Source organism: Salmo trutta, chromosome 21 (genome assembly GCF_901001165.1).
Source record: "Salmo trutta chromosome 21, fSalTru1.1, whole genome shotgun sequence".
Lineage (NCBI taxonomy): Eukaryota > Metazoa > Chordata > Actinopteri > Salmoniformes > Salmonidae > Salmo > Salmo trutta.
In genome coordinates, this window is record NC_042977.1 from 22,658,550 (window position 1) to 22,681,743 (window position 23,194).

A 23,194-nucleotide genomic window follows, 5' to 3' on the forward strand; every position below is an offset into this window, starting at 1 on the left:
AAGGACACATGAAACACATTCATATTAATTGACATTCATTCAATGTGTTTGTGTTGCATTAAGTGGCACCAGGTTTGTATTGTTAAGAAAGGAATAAATATTGCAGTTTATTTTACAGAATACAACAAAAAATACATGGTTTTCAACACTTACTAGATCACTGAAAATATTGCTTCTCTTGAGTCTGAAACTTGGCAGAATTTTTTTTTTTTGCCGACAGTTATAAATACATTTAGTTTAACACACATTTTTCTCACACGTAATACCATAACACATTCAGAGTAATTTTCCAAACTCTTAGGCATCCCAAATGGCACCCCAAATGGAGCCCTTCTCCCTATATAATGCACTACTTTTTGACCAGAGCCCTTTGGGCCCTTGAGCACTATATAGGAAATAGGGTGCCATTTGGGATGGAACATTAGATCTTTGAATAGGGGGGATTAAGGTTTCTCAATAGGTGGGGTGTTGAAGCAGCCCTTAGGGATGTTGGCGTGGATGTCCTCCAGGTTCCTGATGTCGTCCAGGATCATATCAATATCTAGGTTGAGGCCAGACAACCTGGCCCTCTGGCCAGCCTCCTTCTCCTCCAGGTCCTGAAGCCGAGGCCGGAGCTGCTGGTTGACCTGGCCACGAGCACTGGAGATGGACTGCTCCAACTCACCCAACCTCTCCTCGTCCACACTGCCTGGCTTACCTGTTAGGAGAGGAGAGGAGAAGACCAATGTTCAGCACCAGCTTAAATCATAATGTCATAAATATGTGCTTTTATGACATTAATATGAAGATAGGACAGTGAGTGAAATTAGACAAAACACAAGTGGTTTTGTTTTGTTTGAGTTAGCTGATTGTAGTTGTTGGGGGAATTTACCGATCATGCTCAGGAGGTTATTGATGACCAGGAGTGTTTCTCCCACTGCATCTCTAGTGTGCTTGGCATTGATGTAGGCACCCGTTCCTCCCATTAAAGCCTGAGGGAAAGAACATTACAAAGCATTATAAATATTACAGACCTTTCATTTGGAAAAATGTATTTCTTTTAAGAACCATTTGTGTGTGCTAGAGTTGTGTACTGGAGTGTTTCACATGAATCCTTTATATTGACACAGGTTTGTTAAGGTATAACATATCATATCTGAGGGCATCGCACTAAAACGGACCTCTGCAGCTCTGTCTCTCTGTCCCTCAGCATTGGCCCTCTCTGCCGCCACTTTGGAAACAGTGGCTATCGCCTGGGTCTTCAGGTCCTGCACGTCCCCTTTCAGCTTGGTGGCGTCCTTCAGTAGATCAGCGGGAGCTACTGGTAAAGAGCCGGACATTTCCTGCGGACAACAAGAAACAGTCAAATGAGCTCATTTTGAAGTTTCCATGCGAGTATTTTGGTTGTGAATAGGTCATGTCTGGAATTGAATGGGCTCATATGCATAAGTGACTCGAAACATTAACCTCATTGTTTCCCCAAGAGACATTTTCCTTCTAGAGACTCTAGCTAAATGCACAAGCTGTGGATTAGCATATGAACCCCAGTTGGATATTTCCATTGAAAGGAAAGAGTCTGTTAGTTAGGGTACCTCCAGTCGAGAGACCACAGCTTCCAGCCTGCTGAATGTGCCCAGTGCATCATTGTAGTCATCAGACACACTGCCTATGATGAATAAGGTCTCTGAGTTGTTGCCAACAGCTTGCTGAATGGTGGCATTTATGCCAGGGAGTCTCTTTATGGCCTCGTCCGCCAAAGCCTTGTTCTTGCTGATCTGGCCGTCAAACCCTGTAGGATACAAGAGATTTAGACATAAACATCAGTGTTTTCTGGCAGGTGTATCTGTAGTGTATCAATATCTAGATATTTTTTTTTGTTATACAGTTTTAAATACATTTGCTATGTTGTAGATACTATGTCATAAATATGTGCTTTTTAGATGAGAGAATCGTTGTATTCGGTGCAAAGGACACAAAATAAAATGTTATTGATTAACTTACACCTGCTGTAACCTCCTATAGTGCTGCTGAACGTCATTATTGATTCAACTGAGAAATATAAGCTCAGATATAATTACAGTTACTGTGTGTCTGTGCTTTTCTAATATGTGGGCCGGCCTTGTCACATAATGTGCTGATAGTTTATTCATATTTCTACTGTGCTGTAGTTTGAATAACACCTATAGAAATGTGAAAGTCATACCTCTGAGCATCTCCAGCGCATCATCCACCCCATCAATGTTGTCTGTGATAGCCTTCAGGGCCAGTTCTGTGTCGGCCTTCGCTGCATTCGCTCTGGCAAGGAGCTGGTCATATTCCTGTACGAGAGAAATACCAACAATCAACATCGTGCCAGTTATTACCATTTATACGGGTTAGTGAAGTCATTAGCGAATTATACAATATTGAAATACTTCAATTGGATAATCTATCAGTGGATTTCAGACATCGCAGGAAAGTATTTCTCAGAAACCTTTGAAGTTGGAATATAAGATATCATATACTACCAATCCTACACAGAAAGTTTTCTGAAAGCTGATGAGTGAATAGTGAAAGGCCTCAAGTGTACCTGTTGAGCTGCCTTCCCCAGGGCCAGGAGGTCCTCTACTGCAGCCTTGTCCTCCTGGGTCTCCTCTTGTAGCGCCTGGTACTCTGTCAGATTTTCCTCCACCCGTTCCCTCAGGCCATCCAATTTAGCCGCCACACTGTCAATGTCCTTTTGCCAGAAAACAGGAGCTCATTCAGACTCAGCGTGTTGTGCAAGTGTAATTACTGACGCACTAGATTCCTCAGCAGTTAGGTTTTAATTAGATCTCCTCCCCCTCTTTGCATTTTTTGCTGACTGATGTCCTTGATTGGTAATTGCTTTGTTATGTTTAAATGTAAATTAGCAAGGATTTTTTTTTTAGATCTAGCTTTACAAACATGCCATGAGACAGGTGCAGTTGCCAATGGTTAGACACAATGATTTCATACTGTTCATAGTGAAAGGTGTTGAAATTGAATGCTCTTTTCAGCTCTCTAGGACACAAGCACATTGTGGGGGTATCCTTGTCTACTTCATTTCCAGGACGCAGACACTGTATATCTATCAATATTTGCCTATTAGGATTTTTAAGATATCTCAGAAGACTTGACCTGAGAGTAGTCACCAAATAGAAACCAGAGAAATGAGCCTGCTGAGAGGCCTGTTTTGCTCAATACCTTGAGAGGACCAGGGATGTTCAGCTCCAGGGAAGCTATCTGCTCCAGGGTGTCAGCCGCCATCCTGCTCTCATCTTGGGCAGAGCTGCTTAGGCGAGTGGCCAGGCTCTCCATGGCCTTCACCTGGGCTGAGTTCTTATCATACCTGACCAGAGGAAAACCAAATATAATAAATATCAATATAACAACAACGGTTCATCAATGATGTTATTATGCAGAACATTACATGGCTGGTAGTAGAGGATATATCGTCTACTGTATTTAGACAGGAGATTGACATGAGTTTCTTACTTGGTTTTGAGATCACTGATAAGCTCTCTGATCTTGTTTTCCCCTGTCATGACAGTTCTCATGAGTGCCAGGGACTTCTCTGACTCTGCAAGAGCACTGTTTGCTGTCTTCTCCACTGTCCCCGCTTTGCTCTGATGTCTAATAAACAGTTACAACATAGAGTCATCCTTAGCACGACAAGTCATTTTCTGACATGGGATTCTCCAGTCTGTATGAATGGGACATGGAGGGGTGCAGTACTCACTTTTCAGCCAGGCCTGTTGCTCTCTGAACCAGAGTAGAGAGGCTGTCTGTGTCCACTTCTGCATCACTTAAAGGGAATTCCTAACATCGGGGTGGAAGGTAAACACTAATGAAACAGATCACTAACACGCATACATTGACATATTCATATCTCCTTACTCTCTCCTTATTTGATGACATCAGTGATAAAAGTAGAATACTACTGTACTACTATATAACTCACAGCTTGTTTGATGTTGAGTCTTGCCTCTTCTAGTTTGCGCCGCACATCATGAATGAGTGTCTGGATATCAGAGACCTGTCGTTGGTACCTCTGGTCCTGCAACTTTATGTTGTTGATGGTGTTGGAGATCACCTGGATGTCTCTGCCTTCACTCAGCTGGGTTGTACTGATGTCTGAGAGCCGGGCCTGTAAGTCTTTCTCTGATTCTATTCAATAGAACAAAACAAAACAAGTCACCAACATGAAATCTTTGCACTTCACATATAAACCGAAAGCTTCACAAACTGAATGTGAGATGCATTGGGGTGTGACAGAGATACAGTGCATGGACAGTGATTCACCATGTTTCAGATGCCTGGTAACCATCCTGAATGGTATTAACATATGTTGACTAATTAGAAAATGACTAATGCTCTGATCCCTTAAGTATCTATGATGTATAACTATTAGAAATGACTTACCAGAGAGTGTCTGTGCATTTCTCTGCAGGTCTGTGACTATGTCCTCTGCTGCTCTGATGGCTCTCTCCATCTGGGCGTCGTTCACTGGCAGACTGCCACTTTCCGTACCCGTAAACAGAGTTTCTATCTCCCGCAGTTTACGAGTGTACCCCTCCATCTGTGACACATGACCCAATGGGATAGGAAAGCTTAAATAGAGCTTATGAAAGGTTATTCTCTGGTGATTGATGAAAAGATAGCTGGCTGGAGGCCAGCCCTCACACAATATTTGGGTCTAGATTGGCGAGATTAATTAAAAGGTTAACAAAAAAAAACGTATTCTTTTTTACCTCTGCAATACTTTACTGTAGGCCTACATAGTACATTCAGAATATGTAACTGGAGGCAAAGTGTGAGATGGAGCAGTAGATTCAAACCCTGAAAGGTATTCATTATGAAAGAGAAATAACTTCATAGGTTAACTGTTGTGTTTCAATACTTCAACTAGTCCTCCTTTCAATTCCTCCTCCCACACTACAGCCTGAGGGGAGGGAGCACCCCAAATGTCACCCTGTTCCCTATTTAGTGCACTACTTTTGACCAGGGCCCTTGGGTTCTGGTGGACATTAGTGCACTATACAGTATATGGAATTGGGTTCCATTTGGGACACAACTTTCATCCTAGTTCACAGGATGCGTAGGCAATGCCAGAGAGAACACACCCCACACAAATATTTCATTTGCCTGTCAAGTACTTTCCCCTCCCAGGTAGAAGTAGTATATTTACAGAGAGGATCTGATGAAGAAATGTTCTTGCAAAAATACTAATGCCAGATCACAACTTGTAAGAAGACACTCTAAACCTCTTCCTCTCATAACAAAATCCTTGTACAGCTATTCTTTTGTTAACCCACTAAGCTTTAAGGATGTTGAATCTGCAACAAGGTGAGCACAGTGAAGCCAGAACAAATACCACAGCCAGCAGCCTTATTTCTGGTCCAGTTATTGTGTCCGCATCTCAAAAGGAATCCTATTCCCTATACAGTATAGCCTAGTGTACTACTTTTGACCAAGGTCTGTATATAGGGAATAGAGTGCCATTTGGGATGCATACTGTGCTGCCATTTAATAATTGGAGAGAGCACAATGACATGTTGGACCTGAATGGAAAAAGAAGACATTGATCAAATAATCCCAGTGGATTTTACCTTGGTCTTGACAGGGTTGAAGCAGGAGGGACACGCAGAACGCTGGCACTTCAGACCCTCAAAGCCTTCTCTGCATGAACACTGGCCCTGGTCACCGCATTTGTTGTACAGAGAACCCTGGGAATTGCAGCCACAAGCTAGAACGCAAAATGAAAAACAGTTGTTAAAATGTATATAAAATTGCAGACAATATTTGACTGTTGGAATCTAAAGGAGGAGCTATGTGCCTCGTGTCAACATGTGAAAGAGCTGGATATGGGGAGCCAACAACGTGCTGTCCTTACGTTTGCATGCCTCTGATGGCATGCTGTGGTGATATCCATCTAGGCAGCTCTCACAGAAGAAGCCAGTGGTATGATTCAGACATTTCAGGCACTCCCCTGTCTGCGGGTCACAGCTACTGACACTGTTGCACTGGCAGCGCCGACAAGGCCTCTGGACGCCATTTCCCCCCAAGGGATTGCCATAGAAACCATCCTGGCAGGTGTCGCAACGTGAGCCTATTGAGAGTGAGGAAGAGGTACAATATGAAATATCAAATATACAAATAGCTGACATTGAATGATGAATGCCCAAGTACTCTATCCCATCTAACAGACATGGTCTGTGACTGTGTCCCAAATGACATCCTATTCCCTATATAGTGCACTACTTTAACGATTTGTGACAGTGACTCACCAGTGGTGCCAGGTGGACAGAGGTCACACTTGACCTTCACGGTTCCTGGGCTCACAGAGCAGGCAGCTCCATTGGGACAGGGACATTTCAGACAGGACCGTGGCTGGGCAGGGTCATTATAATACCCCAGCTGGCAGGTCTGGCGACCAGGGGTCTCATCTGCAGAGTAGCAGTCTCCTGTGGAACGGCACAACACAAAATCAGACACACACACACACTTTCATCAAGACATTATTTGTCCTGCATTACATTATTTTCATTATATATGAACATTATATTTTAAGCATTGATTTGAACTTCTATAACTTATCCAGGGAATGGCATATTGCAAAAGGACGTTTGTCCTGATGAAAATCAACCAAATCTCATCATTAATAGCAACAATACAAAATATATTAACACAAACACACAGTAACACTTGGACAAAGTTAAAACGTCACCTACCTGTTTCAGAGTCACAGCTTCCTCCTCTACAGCTGCAGGGCTCACAGGAGCTGTATGGACCTTTGCTTGGAGAACTTCTCTTATACCCTGAAGCACACCTCTCACAGAACTGGCCCTCATATCCCACTGGGCAGTTACAGTTCTGGACCCAGGCAGCAGGGGTACCGGCCCCCTGACGGGCAGACTCCATATGTACATTGTCAAGGTAACCGCGCCCTGCAAAGGACAATAAGGTATTGAGCTTTATTGAGGGATTGACAAGAGATGAAGAGAAGGCAATGTGTTGAGGATGTGTACCAGTGTCATTTTTGATAATTGATTTAGAAAGATTACATAATCAAAATTAAAACTACTGAAATAAACTTGATATAAAACTGTTCCAAAGCACTTATTTACGATCAAGGAATGACTCTAAGGATCTGTTTATGCAAAACAGTAACCAATCTCATAGTCTGAGTCATACAAAAATAAACACTTACCGTTTTCCCCAAATGTCCCACGGATTTTGATGGCAGTCAGATTCTGGAGGAGTTTTTGAAACTGGAAAGATGACAGGAGGGGCCTCCATTTACTGCTCTGTTGCTCATCCAGTCTGAGAATGAAAGACACAGCATGCAATGTTTACCCAAGACGTGCACAGACTCATAAAGCATGAGGGAACATCAGTATTATGCTTATGGATTTCACAGTCACACTTTACACCACCATGTCCTTATTACTGTAGTTATTGCTGTAATTACATTGTAGCTATTGTAATTATTCATCGTTACACTGTATATTTTGCTTATCATGCATATGAGAATAAATATGGAAACATGTATTTTGATGGAAGCAAAAACCAGTGTTTTTACTGTATTAGGCTACTATTATGGTCACGATGGTGCAGTTTGTTGTGACACAGGATTGGATTTGACCAATTAGAGATAAGCTGCTTGGCAACCAGCCATTTCCCCTTAATTGTAATTAACTTGAATCAGACAAGCAGATGACCCTCTGGCTTACTAACTGTTATCAAGCTTTTACATTCAATCAGTGTGAGAAAAACATTGACCCCTTCACACTCCACATTCACAATGTGAAATTGTGTATAATGTGTTTCTCAATTGTTATCTTTGGCATCCATCTCACTATTCACACCTGCATACTTATCTCCTGCAGATCAAATTATGTTTGTACCTGCCCTGAGATGGACTGTTTCCTATCAGTCGGTACACTTGGTACCCCCATAGCGGTGTGTTGTACACAACTTGACTTTTTTTTCACATTTTGTTATGTTACATTTTGAGTGTCACTGATCTACACATAATAGCCCATAATGTTAAAGTGGATTTTAGTTTTTTTGAAATGTTTATAAATTAATAAAAAATAAACAGCTGAAATGTCTTCAGTCAATAAGTATTCAATGCTTTTGTTATGGCAAGCCTAAATAGGTGCAGGAGTAAGAATATGCTTAACAGGTCACATAATAAGTTGCATGGACTCTGCTTGTGTGCGTTAATACTGTAGTGTTTAACATGATTTTTAAATGACTACCCCATCTCTGTATCCCACACATACAATTATCTTTAACGTCCGTAAGTCAAGCAGTGAATTTCAAGCACAGATTCAACCACAAAGACCACTGAGGTTTTCCTATGGTTTGCAAAGAAGGGCACCTAGTTGGATAAAACAAAAAAAGCAGACATTGAATATACCTTTGAGCATGGTGCAGTTATTCATTTTACACTTTGGATGGTATATCAATGCACACAGTCACTAAGCAGATACAGGTGCCCTTCCTAAATCAGTTGCCGGAGAGGAAGGAAGCTGCTCAGTGATTTCACCATGAGGCCAATGGTGATTTTAAAAGAGTTACAGTTGAATGGCTGTGATAGGAGAAAACTGAGGATGGATTAACAACATTGTAGTTACTCTACAATATTAACCTAATTGACAGAGTGAAAAGAAGGAAGCCTGTACAAAATTAAAATATTCCAAAACATGCGTCCTGTTTGCAATAAGGTGCTAAAGTAATACTGCAAAAAATGTGGCAAAGAAATTTACTTTTTTGTCCTGAAAATAAAGCGTTAAATTTGGGGCAAATCCAACACAACATATCACGGAGTACCACTCTTCAGATTTTCAAGAATGGTGGTGACTGTATCATGTTATGGGTATGCTTGTCATCGGCAAGGGACAGAGAGTTTTTTGTTCGATAAAAATAAACAGAATAGAGCTAAGCACAGGCAAAATCCTAGAGGAAAACCTGGTTCAGACACTGGGAGACAAATTCACCTTTTAGCAGGACAATAACCTAAAACACAAGAGTTGCTTACCAAGACGACATTGAATGTTCCTGAGTGGCGTAGTTATAGTTTTGACTTAAATCAGCTTGAAAATCTATGGCAAGACTTGAAAATGGCTGTCTAACTATGATCAACAACCAACTTGACAGAGCTTGACAATTTTTTTAAAGAATAATGGGCAAATATTGTACAGTCCAGGTGTTTAAATCTCTTAGAGACTTTCCCAGACTCATAGCTGTAATCACTGCCAAAGGTGATTCTAACATGTATTGACTCAGGGGCTTGAATACTTATCTAATCAAGATATATTAGTGTTTTATTTTCCATGAATTAAAAAAATACATAAAAACTTTGATATTACAGACTATTTTGATTAGATCGTTGGGCAAAACAAATGATTATTCAATCAATTTGAAATCCCACTTTGTAACACAACAAAATGTGAAAAAAGTAAAGGGATGTGAATACTTTCTGAAGGAACTATTCATAACTTCACGTTTTGCTTAATGCTAGTATCAAGCTTATCTGTCTACTACAATGCTTTGGCTGATTCCCACCTGAATGTGTAGGTGATCTTCTGTCCACAGGGGACGATGGTCCTCAGGTCTCCCAGGGAAGCTGCCACTCTCAGCCCAGATCCCTCCAGCACCACATCAGCCGTGGACGGGTGGCGAACCCCTCGGTCCAGCCTCAGGGAGAAGGATATGTTCTGACCGTAGCTCAGCTCCTGGTTACCCAGGTAAGAGTCTAGCCATCACAAAATAGAACAAGATCAAGATCATTTTAGGATCATAATAATTGATGAACGGGGACTTAAAACCCATTACAGTCCATGCCCTGTCTAAGCTGGAGGGGGACCATTTAGCTATTTGATTTTGAATTTTAAGACCCCTTGAAGTCTAAAAAAATATAAAAATGTATCTGATTAAACATTTTATTTGGCCTTACTGCTATTCGCACATACAAACGCATTGAATGACAGATTCACTACATGGAACAACAGATAGTCTGTCCCCCCCCCCCACAATAATGAAAAGGAAGTTTATTCTGAAGTGTCTGTCCTATATCTGAGAGATATAAGAAAGATCAGGAAACATTTGTATTTAACCCTCTATTTTTGTCACTAAACAGTCTCTATAGATGCTTCCATAAATGTTTCCAACTGGTACTGGGGGAACTTCAGATGAGTCTTGTGAGGCCTGTGGGCTTCCTAGAGCAAATCAACCAACATGTACGCATTTGTGAGAATCGTACCTTTCCACAGAGGGGTCATATTAGTGTGTAGCTTTTCAGACAGAAATTGGCAGATCGGCTGTACCGACTTCACACGAGTCCCAAGATGCTTGTGGGGTTTTTAGCAAAACCGAGAACACCATCGTGTTCGTGGGAGTCTCATCTTTCCATACAGGGGTCATAATAGTTTGTAGGCCGAACCGTTCCAACGTTACAGATGATTTTGTGAGCAGACACATTTTTGGGATGTCTCATGGCCTGACAAACATAGCTCCAGTTCTGTCATCTTTCACCGCAGATGCAGAAGTACGACATTGGCGGATGCGGTGAATTGAGACGCATGCCAATGCAAAAAAAATATCTCTCTAGCTTAAATTGACAGATTTTTATGGGGATTTTGTATTATGGTAATTTGATTTCCGTGGGGCGCAGACATCGACTCTAGGGGGTAATTGTTTTGGATGCATGTGATGTAACATATACACTACATGACCAAAACATCTCATTCCAAAATCATTAATATGGAGTTGGTCCCCCCTTAGCTGTAATAACATCCTCCACTCTTCTGGGAAGGCTTTCCACTAGATGTTGGAACATTGCTGTGGGGACTTGCTTTCATTCAGCCACAAGAGCATTAGTGAGGTCGGGCACTGATGTTGGGCGATTAGGTCTGGTTTGCAGTCGGCGTTCCAATTCATCCCAAAGGTGTTTGATGGGGTTGAGGACTCTGTGCAGGCCAGACAAGTTCTTCAACACCGATCTCAACAAACCATTTCTGTATGGACCTCGCTTTGTGCACGGGGGCATTGTCATGCTGAAACAGGAATGGGCCTTCATCAAATTGTTGCCACAAAGTTGGAAGCACAGAATCGTCTAATTGTATGCTGTAGCGTTAAGATTTCCCTTCACTGGAACTAAGGGGCCCATGAAAAACAGCCCGAGACTATTATTCCTCATCCACCAAACTTTACAGTTGGCAATATGCATTGGGGCAGTCCGTTGGACTGTCAGATGATGAAGCGGGATTCATCACTCCAGAGAACGCATTTCCACTGCTCCAGTGTCCAATGGTGGCGAGCACCACTCCAGCCGACGCTTGGCATTGCACATGGTGATCTTAGGCTTGAGTGCGGCTGCTTGGCCTTGGAAACCTATTTCATTAAGCTCCTGATGAACAGTTCTTGTGCTGACATTGCTTCCAGAGGCACTTTGCTTCCAGAGGCAGTTCGGAACTTGGTAGTGAGTGTTGCAACTGAGGACAGAAGATTTTTACACGCTACTGGCTTCAGCACATGGCGGTCCCTATCTGTGAGCTTGTGTGGCCTACCACTTCGCAGCTGAGTTGTTGTTGCTCCTAGGCTTTTCCACTTCACAATATCAGCACTTATAGTTGCCTAGGGCAGCTCTAGCATGGCAGAAATTTGCCTAACTGACTTGTTGGAAAGGTGGCATCCTATGACAGTGCCATGTTGAAAGTCACTGAGCTCTTCAGTAATGTCATTCTACTGCCAATGTTTGTCTGTGGAAATTGCATGGCTGTGTGCTCGATTTTATACACCTATCAGCAACAGGTGTGGCTGAAATAGCCAAATCCACTAATTTGAAGGGGTGTCCACATACTTTTGTATATATATTTTTGTTTGATTTTTGTTGGAACGAAAGGTAAAGTTTCTCCAAAAATAAGAGGGTACAGAAGTCAGGGCTAAGAGCTGAGAGCAGGAAGCAGGGAAAGCAGCACTCACCAGGGGCATAGAGGTAAGCAGGCATGATGTCTTTGGAGATGACCTCAATGTCTTTGTGAGTGGGGGACCAGCGGAAGTGGACTTGGGATGGGGTCACACCATGACCTGTGGCCGCTCGCCACCCCTCAGGCCCTGAAAAACAGAAGATTCACACACATTTAAATAACTTAAAATTAACTATATTTCAGGTGTTTATTTTATGTTCTGATCAAGCGTATGGGTGTTTTACCATTGTCGAATGTTGAGGTGATTGTGTGGACTGAGTAGCCCGTTGCTGGGGAGCACTGGGTCGAGTGTCCATAGCAAAAGCAAGGTAGAGATTGAGCGGTCACTGAGTTGTCAGTGAGCTGACCACTGCATAAGAAAAACATGAACACACATTTGAATTAGTCAATCTTTATTCTAAAATTCAATAATGAAAGGCGAGGCAATATAGTAGATCCTTTTGAAGTCCTCTCAGTCCTTTCATTTTATGCCCCTATAATTCCATTCTTGTACTTACCAAACAGTACAATGTAAGTAAATGTAAAATGTATTTTACCTGTTAGCACAGCCATTTGAGCTGATAGGTGTTCCATTGGGGCATCGGTCACATTTATCCCCTTGTGCTCCCGCTCTACAGCTGCAATGACCTCTACTGTCACAGTGTGATCCTACAGAACCTGGAAGAAACCACATTGACACCAAACATCAGGGGCCGTATTCATAAAGAGTCTCAGAGTAGGTGTGCTGAACTAGGATCTGTTCCACGTAATCTTACTCATTATGATCGAAAAGGCTAAACTGTTCCTAGATCAGCAGACACTTTGAATATGGGCCCAGGTATTGTTATCATTCCATGTCCCCTCCTGTTCTGTTCACTCACCTATACGGCTGCAGTTACATGGCAGACACCTGTTTCCTTCCCTCTGATGGTGGAACCCCTCCTTGCACCTCTCACAATGCCTTCCCTCAGTGTTGTCTTGGCAGTCCACACAATGGAGCCCCCCAGAGTCAGGCAGGCAATAACGTGACTTTCCATTGCATTTACAGATGTCTGCTACAGGGGTGACATACACATTGTTCGGACATTTGTGAGCACTGTGTATAGAATCATAAAAACATTAATTTGAGTATATTTGTCAGCCTATGCGATAAGCAGTCTCCCCCTCATAAAGTCTCTTGAACACCGTGAAGAGTTAGCTATTGCACTTTGACAGTCACATAAAATGGGGAAATGTTTTACTATGTAGGCTACCATCTTTATACTATCTAAGGAGGGGTTGGCAGTAGCACAGCCTCAGTCTTTTCTCACAGTGAGGTAAACTACCGTCAGCAGGCCCAGATCTCATAATACCTTATTCCCAAGTGATGAGAAACGAGAGATACTCACAATAATATCAATTATTCCCACTGTGGGCAACACCATGTTTGCAATCAAGCAAATGTCCGTTTGTTTGCTATGGTAATGGTTTGTATCATCATAGCAAACCCGTACTGCCACAAATATTTGACAACCATGTTCCCAAGCATAAGCTATCCTGAGGATATCAAGTTCTCATTTCACACACTAAACGATAACTTTGAGGAGTTCCTGTGGTGATGGCAGGCTGCTGCATGTAGCTGTTTTGGTCGATTGGGTAATATAGAAAGGTACACAGAGCTCAGAACCTAAAGTCGTCATGCCCTAAGAGGAGATAGACTTTACCCATTACCACATGAGTCATTGCCTGCATCCCAAATGGCACCCTATTCTTATTCAGTGCACTACTATTGGGCAGGGCCCATTGTAGTGCACAACATAGGGAATAGGATGCCATTAGGGACAGAGTCATCAGCAATGCAGTGATTCAGTGCCTCCAGGTCGATATGGTTGCCCAAAGGCTTAACAACACTAAGCAGCTCCAGGACTTAATACCTATATCTGCCCCACCTTATCACCTCACCACAGAGTAAGTAACATTAGAAAGTGTTGATGATTTACTCTATTCGCCAAGAGTACCACAAATAAACATATCCACTTTCACATAAAGATCTACTGTGAGACCTTCATAGACTATAGAGGCTCTGTAGTATTATCATGTTTCTTATAAACACAAACCCCTTTCTCCTAAATGCATACCTGTATTAAATATCATTCGAGGAAATGTGCCATTTTGATATCTACTGCTATAGTTACAGAGGCAGAATATACAAATACAGGTATATAGGAATACAACAAATGCTGCAGGTAGGCCAATTAGCTACAATAGTGTTTGTAGGGTACCTCCTATCATCTGAGTATGAAAGAAGTCAAATAATTCTAAATGCATGTCCCCAATTCGAAAGCAACAACAATTTTTTACAATTCATTATTACATTATTCAAGGCTAGCAGAGAGGAAAGATAAAAAGGTAGTAGACACTCACATCCTCCATAGCTGTAGGTTCCTTGGACAGACAACCAGGTACAAAGAGAAAGTCCACACAGAAATATCCAACTGCTCTTCATGGTCGCGGAAACTCTAATAGGAATGAAGTACATCAGTAGTCTCATATAACATAAACTAACGGGCTTATCAGGCCGGCTACACCTGATGCTTCTGCTCAAGATACCCAGGTGAGCTTCTTTTAACACCTCCCCTGTGGCAGGCTGTGACACGTCGGGCACAGTCTCTCAGCTGGAAGGTTACTCACTTGTGATTCAGAGCCAACACACTGGCTGTGGCCACTCTCTCACAGGAAATGGCTGGCTCTGTATCACTATTGTGGAAATTGTCAAGACGTGAATAAAGGGGAGCGTTGTTCGATGCAGCATGAAATAGACACAGTCACTCACTCAGGGTTTTTAAATACATTTTTATACCCGCTTTACAATTCAGTAGACATACTCTGAAAGACAATGGCAGAATGTGAATCAATGCTTATAATGCTTGTGTATTTTGACCTTTTCAGCAAAAGCATAATTACTAATCATCTCAAACCAACATATCTGACATAGGTAATTGTTGCCAATTATTATGAAGGGTTTGGTATTGTTCTGCTGATGATTACAACTGAGTAGCCAAGAACATCCTGAGAAAGAACCTGTAAAAGCTGCTATATAACAAAATATAAACTGGATAGCTTGGGTCCTGGATGCTGATAGAGCATTTCAGCCATGTGTATATCAGACAATACACCACAGATATGACACAAAAATACATATTTACTGGTTTATTTATGTTGGTAACCTGTAGATAATAGCAACAAGGCACCTCTGGAGTTTGTGGTATATGGCCAAAATACCACACCCCCTTGGGCCTTTTTGCTTAAATCTAACATGAGGCACCTACTACACACTAACAGTTGAAGCTGTACGTTTCTTCAATAATGTGTTTAATGGTTTTCAATAAATGGCTCAACATGATTGCTTTTTTATCCAGGAAGTCCCATTGAGGTCAGAAAATCTATTTTATAAGGGAGACGTGGCAACTGTTCAATCCATTGTCTATAATCTGCGAGGGTCTGTTTTATTTGGAAACCTTAATATGTTCCTGAGCAACAGCACTTTGGAGAGACAACATTCCCTGAAGTAATAATCGCTTTTTCCAGTTTATTTACCAATCCACAATAAGAATTATTCGCCCACTTTGTGTCTGAGCATATGGACAGTATTGTTTGGCTTTGGTTGGGGAACACTCTGTAAAACAATTAAGCATAATAACATGACAAAATGGAACGAGTCAGTTACAGGTGAAAGAACTGAAAGACAAATTCAAAACTAATTTCACATACTGTATACAGTATTTAATCATATTTGTTCAATTTACAAGGCAACTTTTTTAGTCACCTGTTCAATCGATCTGATATTTTTCTTTTGCCTCCTTGGAAATAACTTTTCATGACTGAAATACTGTACCTTTCATTGTTCTATAGCCACACCCTTGGTATCAGACGTGTGGCCAGACAAACAGCAATAGACATCCATCAGCGATGAGTAGATTCCTGACAAGTGAAAAAAGGTGCCTAAGGGCAATGAGTTTAGCACTGTTTGCAAATGGCTGCCACACCCTTATAGTGTCATTATCTGACACAATGTATGCAAGTCATACACACACTCATACTCACACACAGATGCAACCGCGCCCTAAAAGCCACACCATTCCCGACACGCACAGGCCCCTGCCAACACCACACCCTCAGCTCATACACACACACAAACACACAGAAACTCCATGGTGGTGATTTGCTGTATGTACAGGAAAACATGAAAACACGACACATACAAGAAAGCAGTTTGACATTTCTTATCTGTGCAGTGACACATTAAGACTGTGTCAATTCAGTGATGCAAAATGCGCTAAACTGTGCCCAATGGCTTCAATACAGTAACAGCGGCATTCATATAGACGATTTTGCCATAATCAATAACAAGAATGAATGTTGACTGAATTATTTGTCTTCTAAAATGTAACGAAAGACAGGGCCTGTTCCTATAGAAGAAGTCTATTTTAATTCTTCATTTCTTAACTAATTCATCAACATGCTTTTTGAAAGATAGCTTTTTATCAATTCAGATGCCCAGATATTCATAAGCAGGGACGCGATCAATGAGGGCACCAACCAACATGCATATGCACAAATAATCAGATACTGATTTTCCAAATCACGTAAAAATGTAAATACTATACGCATTTCAGTTCAACAAATAATGGAAAATTGAAGCTCTGACAGAGCCTGGTCAGCTGTGGGGGCAATAGCATACACCACAGTGTCATCTGCATACAGGTGAAAGTATATATACACTGCTCAAAAAAATAAAGGGAACACTAAAATAACACATCCTAGATCTGAATGAATGAAATAATCTTATTAAATACTTTTTTCTTTACATAGTTGAATGTGCTGACAACAAAATCAATTTATCAACCCATAGAGGTCTGGATTTGGAGTCACACTCAAAATTAAAGTGGAAAACCACACGACAGGCTGATCCAACTTTGATGTAATGTCCTTAAAACAAGTCAAAATGAGGCTCAGTAGTGTGTGTGGCCTCCACGTGCCTGTATAACCTCCCTACAACACCTGGGCATGCTCCTGATGAGGTGGCGGATGGTCTCCTGAGGGATCTCCTCCCAGACCGGGGGCCTGTTGCACAAAACTAGGATAAGGGATTAAGCCAGGATATCTTGGTGATCCTGGCTCAATTGATCCGTAATCCGGTTGCACTAAAGATGGATAGGGGGCAGGAGGATATGTTATGGTATAAATTACCATGGAGATTTATTCTGTGGAGCTAGCCTGCTCCAGACCAGGCTAAATTCCAGGATCTATTTAATCTCATCCCTAATGTCAGTCAGCAGTCACCACAAATGGAAACCAATAGTTATTTCACTGCTCACTATACATTGTTATCACATATAACTAGACCCACTGTCATTATTTAAACGTTTGTGATCATTAATTTCAATGATTTTGGATAAAAAATAATTTTTAGATTATGTTGCTATCATTAGATAATTTACAGTTTCCCATAGACTATAAGGCTATATATAAAATGATAGAATATTAGGGCCACAGAGGGGGAAAAAACACAAGTAATAATATTGTAACCGGTTGTTTTAAAGGAGGACAGTTGTTAAAATGACAGATGTGGGGCATTTCGTGAAATTGTACTTCAGTATGGTTTCATAAACAAAGACATGCTGATGTGCCAGAATATTAAGTATCACATTGTCATAAGTATCAAAACAATATGTAGCTTTTCTGCTGAAAGAACCAGCCTCATAAATTTATGACTTTATCCTTTTTCTTCAGTGTGGCCCTAGTACTCTGTCATATAAACAAATACACATTCCATATGAATATAAAAACACAATGTGTAACATTATGTTCCTTTATTGAATAAGGACAAAACAAAGCAGGTAAACCATCAGCTCCTTTCGAAACTGAAGTCACAGTGACTACAAGATGGAAAGCACAGAATCCAAGCATATTATACAAAATGATACATACACATTCAAAGGTCTGTATATAACACACCCTGCATGTCTGCACACTAAAATAAATGCAGGACAAATCCATACACATCAACTGAACAGACAAATGAATGGATGCAGTAGCCTCCCTGCAGCCTTGTATTACACACAGTATACCGCACAAACATCATAAGAGGCCAAATTCGTAAAAAAACGAACCCAAAAAAACCCCAATTCCTCTGCCACCGCAGGACATATTTAACCAAAATTGAAAGCACACATACTAACTAAAATAATTCAACACATATTGGTCCCTCAGCAGCCGACCACTGTCGTCATCAGGGAAGATTGCCGGATTGTCCCAGTCCATGGCTGGTGGCACTCTGGGGGCCCTCTCCTTCCTCAGGCAGGCCACATTGTGGAGGACAGCACAAGCCACAGTAATATCACATGCCCTAACAGGGCTGACCCTTAATTTGTGAAGGCAGTGAAAGCGTGCCTTCAGGAGGCCAAAGGTCATTTCAACTCTGGCCCTGGTCCTGGCATGGGCATGGTTGTAGGCCTGCTGTGCTTCCTGGGGGTCTGTGAAAGGTGTCAGGAGAAAAGGCTGGCAGCCATACCCCCTGTCTCCCAGCAACACACCAGAGAATTCACCTGTCAACACAAAATCTCATCATTACTACCTCATAAACACAGTGATATTCTTGACACAGCCATGATGGTTATAAATAGGGGTTGTGTGGCTTACCTTGTGATAGGCACTGATAGATTTCAGAGGCCCGAAAGATTCTGGAGTCATGGACTGAGCCAGGCCATTTTGCCACAACATTGCTGATCACACAGTCAGCATTGCAGACCATCTGAAATCATAAGATGAGGAATATTACACCAATCAATGCACATCACTGGCAATGCAGAGTGTTCGTCAATGGACAATATCAAAAAGTTATGTTCACCTGAACATTAATGCTGTGAAAGGATTTCCTATTCACAAAATCGGCCTCATGGGCAACTGAGGGGGCTTTTATCCTTATGTGTGTGCAGTCCACTGCACCAATGACATTGGGGAAACCTGTCACACAAAGTAATGAGTATCCTACTATGTGTTAACAGTTGTCCTGTAATTTGTAGATCCTCTTACCTGCAATCCTATAGAACTCCTCTTTGATGTCACAGAGTCTTCTGTGGCCAGGGAAGGAGATGAAGACATCTGCTAATGCTTTGATAGCCAGACACACACTCCTTATTGTGCGGCAAATTGTGGCCTTGTTCAGCTGTTCTGCATCCCCCACTGAGTACAGGAAGGCTCCACTAGAAAAAAAGCGCAAGGCCACACAAACCATTTGCTCCACACTCAGTGCATGGCTCCGTGCAGTGCGGTGCTTAATCCTGGGACCCAGTAGTCTGCATAGATACCTGATGCCATCTGCAGAAAACCTGTATCTTTCATATAGATGGTCATCAGGGAAGGCCAGTGGGTCCAACCGGTCCCTGAAGACCCTTTCTCGCCTGAAGGCTCTCCTCAGCACAAGTGCTTCTTCATCCACCACATCTCGCACGAATGGGCATGCCATTGTCAGAGCAGAAAGGAACACACAATTTTGGGCCTTCATATAGGCTAGTGGCCACACCTGGTGCTGGGGGGGTGGGCAAAAGATGGCGATGCCTTATAACGATGACTTGGTTGTACTGATTGCTGGGAAAATAAAAAAAACCTTAGAAAGATGCCACCGTCCTGTGTGCTCACAATAAGAGCTCATATGTCATGGCTCACTTGACTTTACGAGAATATACCTAATTTTTATTTTGAGCTGTGTCATCTTCTTGGAGCTGGGGGAGGAAAGAAAAATAATGATTAATACATTTGTGTTACAGTTAGCATACAGTGTACATTGAAGGCATATCTCACCTCCCTCTCAAGTTTTTTTATTTCAAGGTCCAGTTTCCTAATTGTCCTCTTTTTTATTTCGGACTCCAGTGCAAGATTTTCCATCTTTTTCTTCTTGTACTGAATGTCTATGTCTGCCAGTTCTATTTGGCGCCGGAGGTGGTTGCCATACAACTTTCTGATAGCTTGTGAGCTCTGTGAACACAATACAATTAGCGCAGCTGGAATTTGGCAGGATGTGGTGTCCTTTTATTAATACGCACTATGTTGCCAGGCTGGTTTTCCCACTGTATAGCATCTGGGTCCTGTAAAAGAAATTAGATTTTTTGATTTTGATGAGGACTCCTCACCATTGTAGAGTAAATAGTACTTTCACAGTCTTAACATGATACCTCATGCCTTCTGGAATCCAGACAGATGGTCTCCTCCTCATCATCGTCTCCATCATGTGCTGTTGCTGCTGCACTGGGGCCTTCCCCCTATCACATTTAATCGGATTCATATTGAAGCTAGTAGACAAGACATGCCAGGCCTACAGTATGCCTTTGATGGAGTACTCACTGGATCAGCATCGTCTGGTGCTTGTGCTGGTGGCTCTAACAGGAACACAGTGCTGCCAGACACTGCAAGGCAATAGGTAAACCAAAGTCAGACAGTCCAAATTGATTCAATATGAATGTGGTTGTATCCCATGTAGAGATGGAAGGACTTACCTTGAATGAAGCGGGTGGCATCTTGGGAGGAACCTATGCTCGTCTCTTTCCCCCCAGGGATCCCCTCTAAGACGGGCCTGCCTTTATTTAGCTCCAAGGCCATGTCCTCTGCTGGGGTAAGGTCAGCCTTTGGTGACCCACCACCCGTGCCTTGTCTGTGGGTATTCTTTTTCACTGCTAAAACAGTACAGACAATGTGTGAGCAGGCACCTTCTGGGTACAATATATGCTTGTGCTTTGTTAAATATTAGTCAGGGACCATACCATTCTGCAGAATGTTCTTGTATTTGATTTTGACCTGCTGCCATGTCCGTTTTGGCCCGTTCATGTTTAATCTACACACACACACACATTTAATGGAGTCACACTGCAAAAAATTACTTGGTATTTTTGTCTTGTTTTCAGTAAAAATATCAAAAAATCTATCATAGCTTTATACAGTGTGATGGAGTTACTTTACACAATTTCACTCATATCTGCAGTGCATTTCAATTAAAAATTTAACCGTTTCATAATTACAGTACAACTGCATTTTTGGAGATGTGAATTAAATATTTGAATTGTAATTGTGATGTTTCAGCGGAGCGGTGACTGTGTAATTGTGCACTACTTACGCATTCAGGCGGTCTGCAATACTTTGCCACGCTTTTTCTCTTTGCTTTATCACTGTGGCGGTGTTGCCTTTCTTCTTAATTATATCTTTTACCTCCTCGTATGCCTCCATGAGGATTTGGGCTTCCGACGGGGAAAAGTACGCGGCTCTAGTTGCCATGGTAAATCAGTTAATCTGTGATCTGTGGCGGGGTCTATTTGAGTGAGCCGTGAGCGCGCACCTATCCAGGATTGGTTTCACCTGGCTTAATGAATCCGTGTCTGCTCATCCTGGCTTGGTCTTTGTGCAACCAATTAAGCCTGGACGCACATGTTTTGGCTTCATTGAGCTCAGCTGAGTCATTTATCCCGGATGTCTTAATTCTACTTTTGTGCAACAGGCCCCTGGACTAAAGCATCCGCCAACTCCTGGACAGTCTGTGGTGCAACGTGGCGTTGGTGGATGGAGCGAGACATGATGTCCCAGAAGTGCTCAATTGGATTCAGGTCTGGGGAACGGGCAGGCCAGTCCATAGCATCAATGCCTTCCTCTTGCAGGAACTGCTGACACACTCCAGCCACATGAGGTCTAACATTGTTTGCATTAGGAGGAACCCAGGGCCAACCGCACCAGCATATGGTCTCACAAGGGGTCTGAGGATCTCATCTCGGTACCTAATGGCAGTCAGGCTACCTCTGGCGAGCACATGGAGGGCTGTGCGGCCCCCCAAAGAAATGCCACCCCACACCATGACTGACCCACTGCCAAACCGGTCATGCTGGAGGATGTTGCAGGCAACAGAACGTTCTCCACGGCATCTCCAGACTCTGTCACGGCTGTCACGTGCTCAGTGCGAACCTGCTTCATCTGTGAAGAGCACAGTGCGCCAGTGGCGAATTTGCCAATCTTGGTGTTCTCTGGCAAATGCCAAACGTCCTGCACGGTGTTGGGCTGTAAGCCCAACCCCCACCTGTGGACGTTGGGCCCTCATACCACCCTCATGGAGTCTGTTTCTGACCGTTTGAGCAGACACATGCACATTTGTGGCCTGCTGGAGGTCATTTTGCAGGGCTCTGGCAGTGCTCCTCCTGCTCCTCCTTGCACAAAGGCTGAGGTAGTGGTCCTGCTGCTGGGTTGTTGCCCTCCTACGGCCTCCTCCACATCTCCTGATGTACTGGCCTGTCTCCTGGTAGCGCCTCCATGCTCTGGACACTACGCTGACAGACACAGCAAACCTTCTTGCCACAGCTCGCATTGATGTGCCATCCTGGATGAGCTGCACTACCTGAGCCACTTGTGTGGGTTGTAGACTCCGTCTCATGCTACCACTAGAGTGAAAGCACCGCCAGCATTTAAAAGTGACCAAAACATCAGCCAGGAAGCATAAGAACTGAGAAGCGGTCTGTGGACACCACCTGCCGGACCACTCCTTTATTGGGGTTGTCTTGCTAATTGCCTATAATTTCCACCTGCTGTCTATTCCATTTGCACAACAGCATGTGAATTTTATTGTCAATCAGTGTTGCTTCCTAAGTGGACAGTTTGATTTCACAGAAGTGTGATTGACTTGGAGTTACATTGTGTTGTTTAAGTGTTCCCTTTATTTTTTTGAGCAGTGTATATACAGTGGGGGAAAAAAGTATTTGATCCCCTGCTGATTTTGTACGTTTGCCCAGTGATAAAGAAAGGATCAGTCTATAATTTTAATGGTAGGTTTATTTGAACAGTGAGAGACAGAATAACACCAAAAATATCCAGAAAAACGCATGTCAAAAATGTTATAAATTGATTTGCATTTTAATGAGGGAAATAAGTATTTGACCCCCTATCAATCAGAAAGATTTCTGGCTCCCAGGTGTCTTTTATATAGGTAACGAGCTGAGATTAGGAGCACACTCAAACATGGAGGCGGAAACATTATGCTTTGGGGGTGTTTTTCTGCTAAGGGGACAGGACAACTTCACTGCATCAAAGGGACGATGGACGGGGCCATGTACCGTCAAATCATGGGTGAGAACATCCTTCCCTCAGCCAGGGCATTAAAAATGGGTCGTGGATGGGTATTCCAGCATGACAATGACCCAAAACACACGGCCAAGGCAACAAAGAAGTGG

General features: G+C 42.6%; 2 protein-coding genes across 2 annotated transcripts; both read right to left on the bottom strand.

Annotated features, from left to right (window-relative positions):
- Positions 1-22: 22 nt before the first annotated feature.
- Positions 23-14,586, bottom strand: LOC115156980 (laminin subunit gamma-2). The gene is made up of 22 exons (XM_029704790.1): positions 14,358-14,586; positions 12,836-13,009; positions 12,512-12,632; positions 12,200-12,324; positions 11,971-12,102; positions 9,553-9,742; positions 7,190-7,302; positions 6,711-6,926; positions 6,267-6,443; positions 5,873-6,088; positions 5,589-5,725; positions 4,402-4,558; positions 3,941-4,146; positions 3,719-3,798; positions 3,475-3,612; positions 3,184-3,328; positions 2,549-2,695; positions 2,183-2,297; positions 1,572-1,768; positions 1,161-1,322; positions 872-971; positions 23-697 (listed from the first exon to the last, which is right to left on the bottom strand). The coding sequence occupies exons 1-22, from the start codon at positions 14,482-14,484 to the stop codon at positions 444-446; spliced, it is 3,429 nt and encodes a 1,142-aa protein (XP_029560650.1). The 5' UTR covers positions 14,485-14,586; the 3' UTR covers positions 23-443.
- Positions 14,587-17,942: 3,356 nt separating this feature from the next.
- LOC115157777 (putative nuclease HARBI1) lies at positions 17,943-19,461 on the bottom strand. Its single transcript, XM_029706209.1, has 4 exons — positions 19,029-19,461; positions 18,844-18,959; positions 18,636-18,747; positions 17,943-18,541 (listed from the first exon to the last, which is right to left on the bottom strand). Exons 1-4 carry the CDS (start codon positions 19,459-19,461, stop codon positions 18,171-18,173), a joined length of 1,032 nt encoding a protein of 343 aa, XP_029562069.1. The 3' UTR covers positions 17,943-18,170.
- Positions 19,462-23,194: the final 3,733 nt, after the last annotated feature.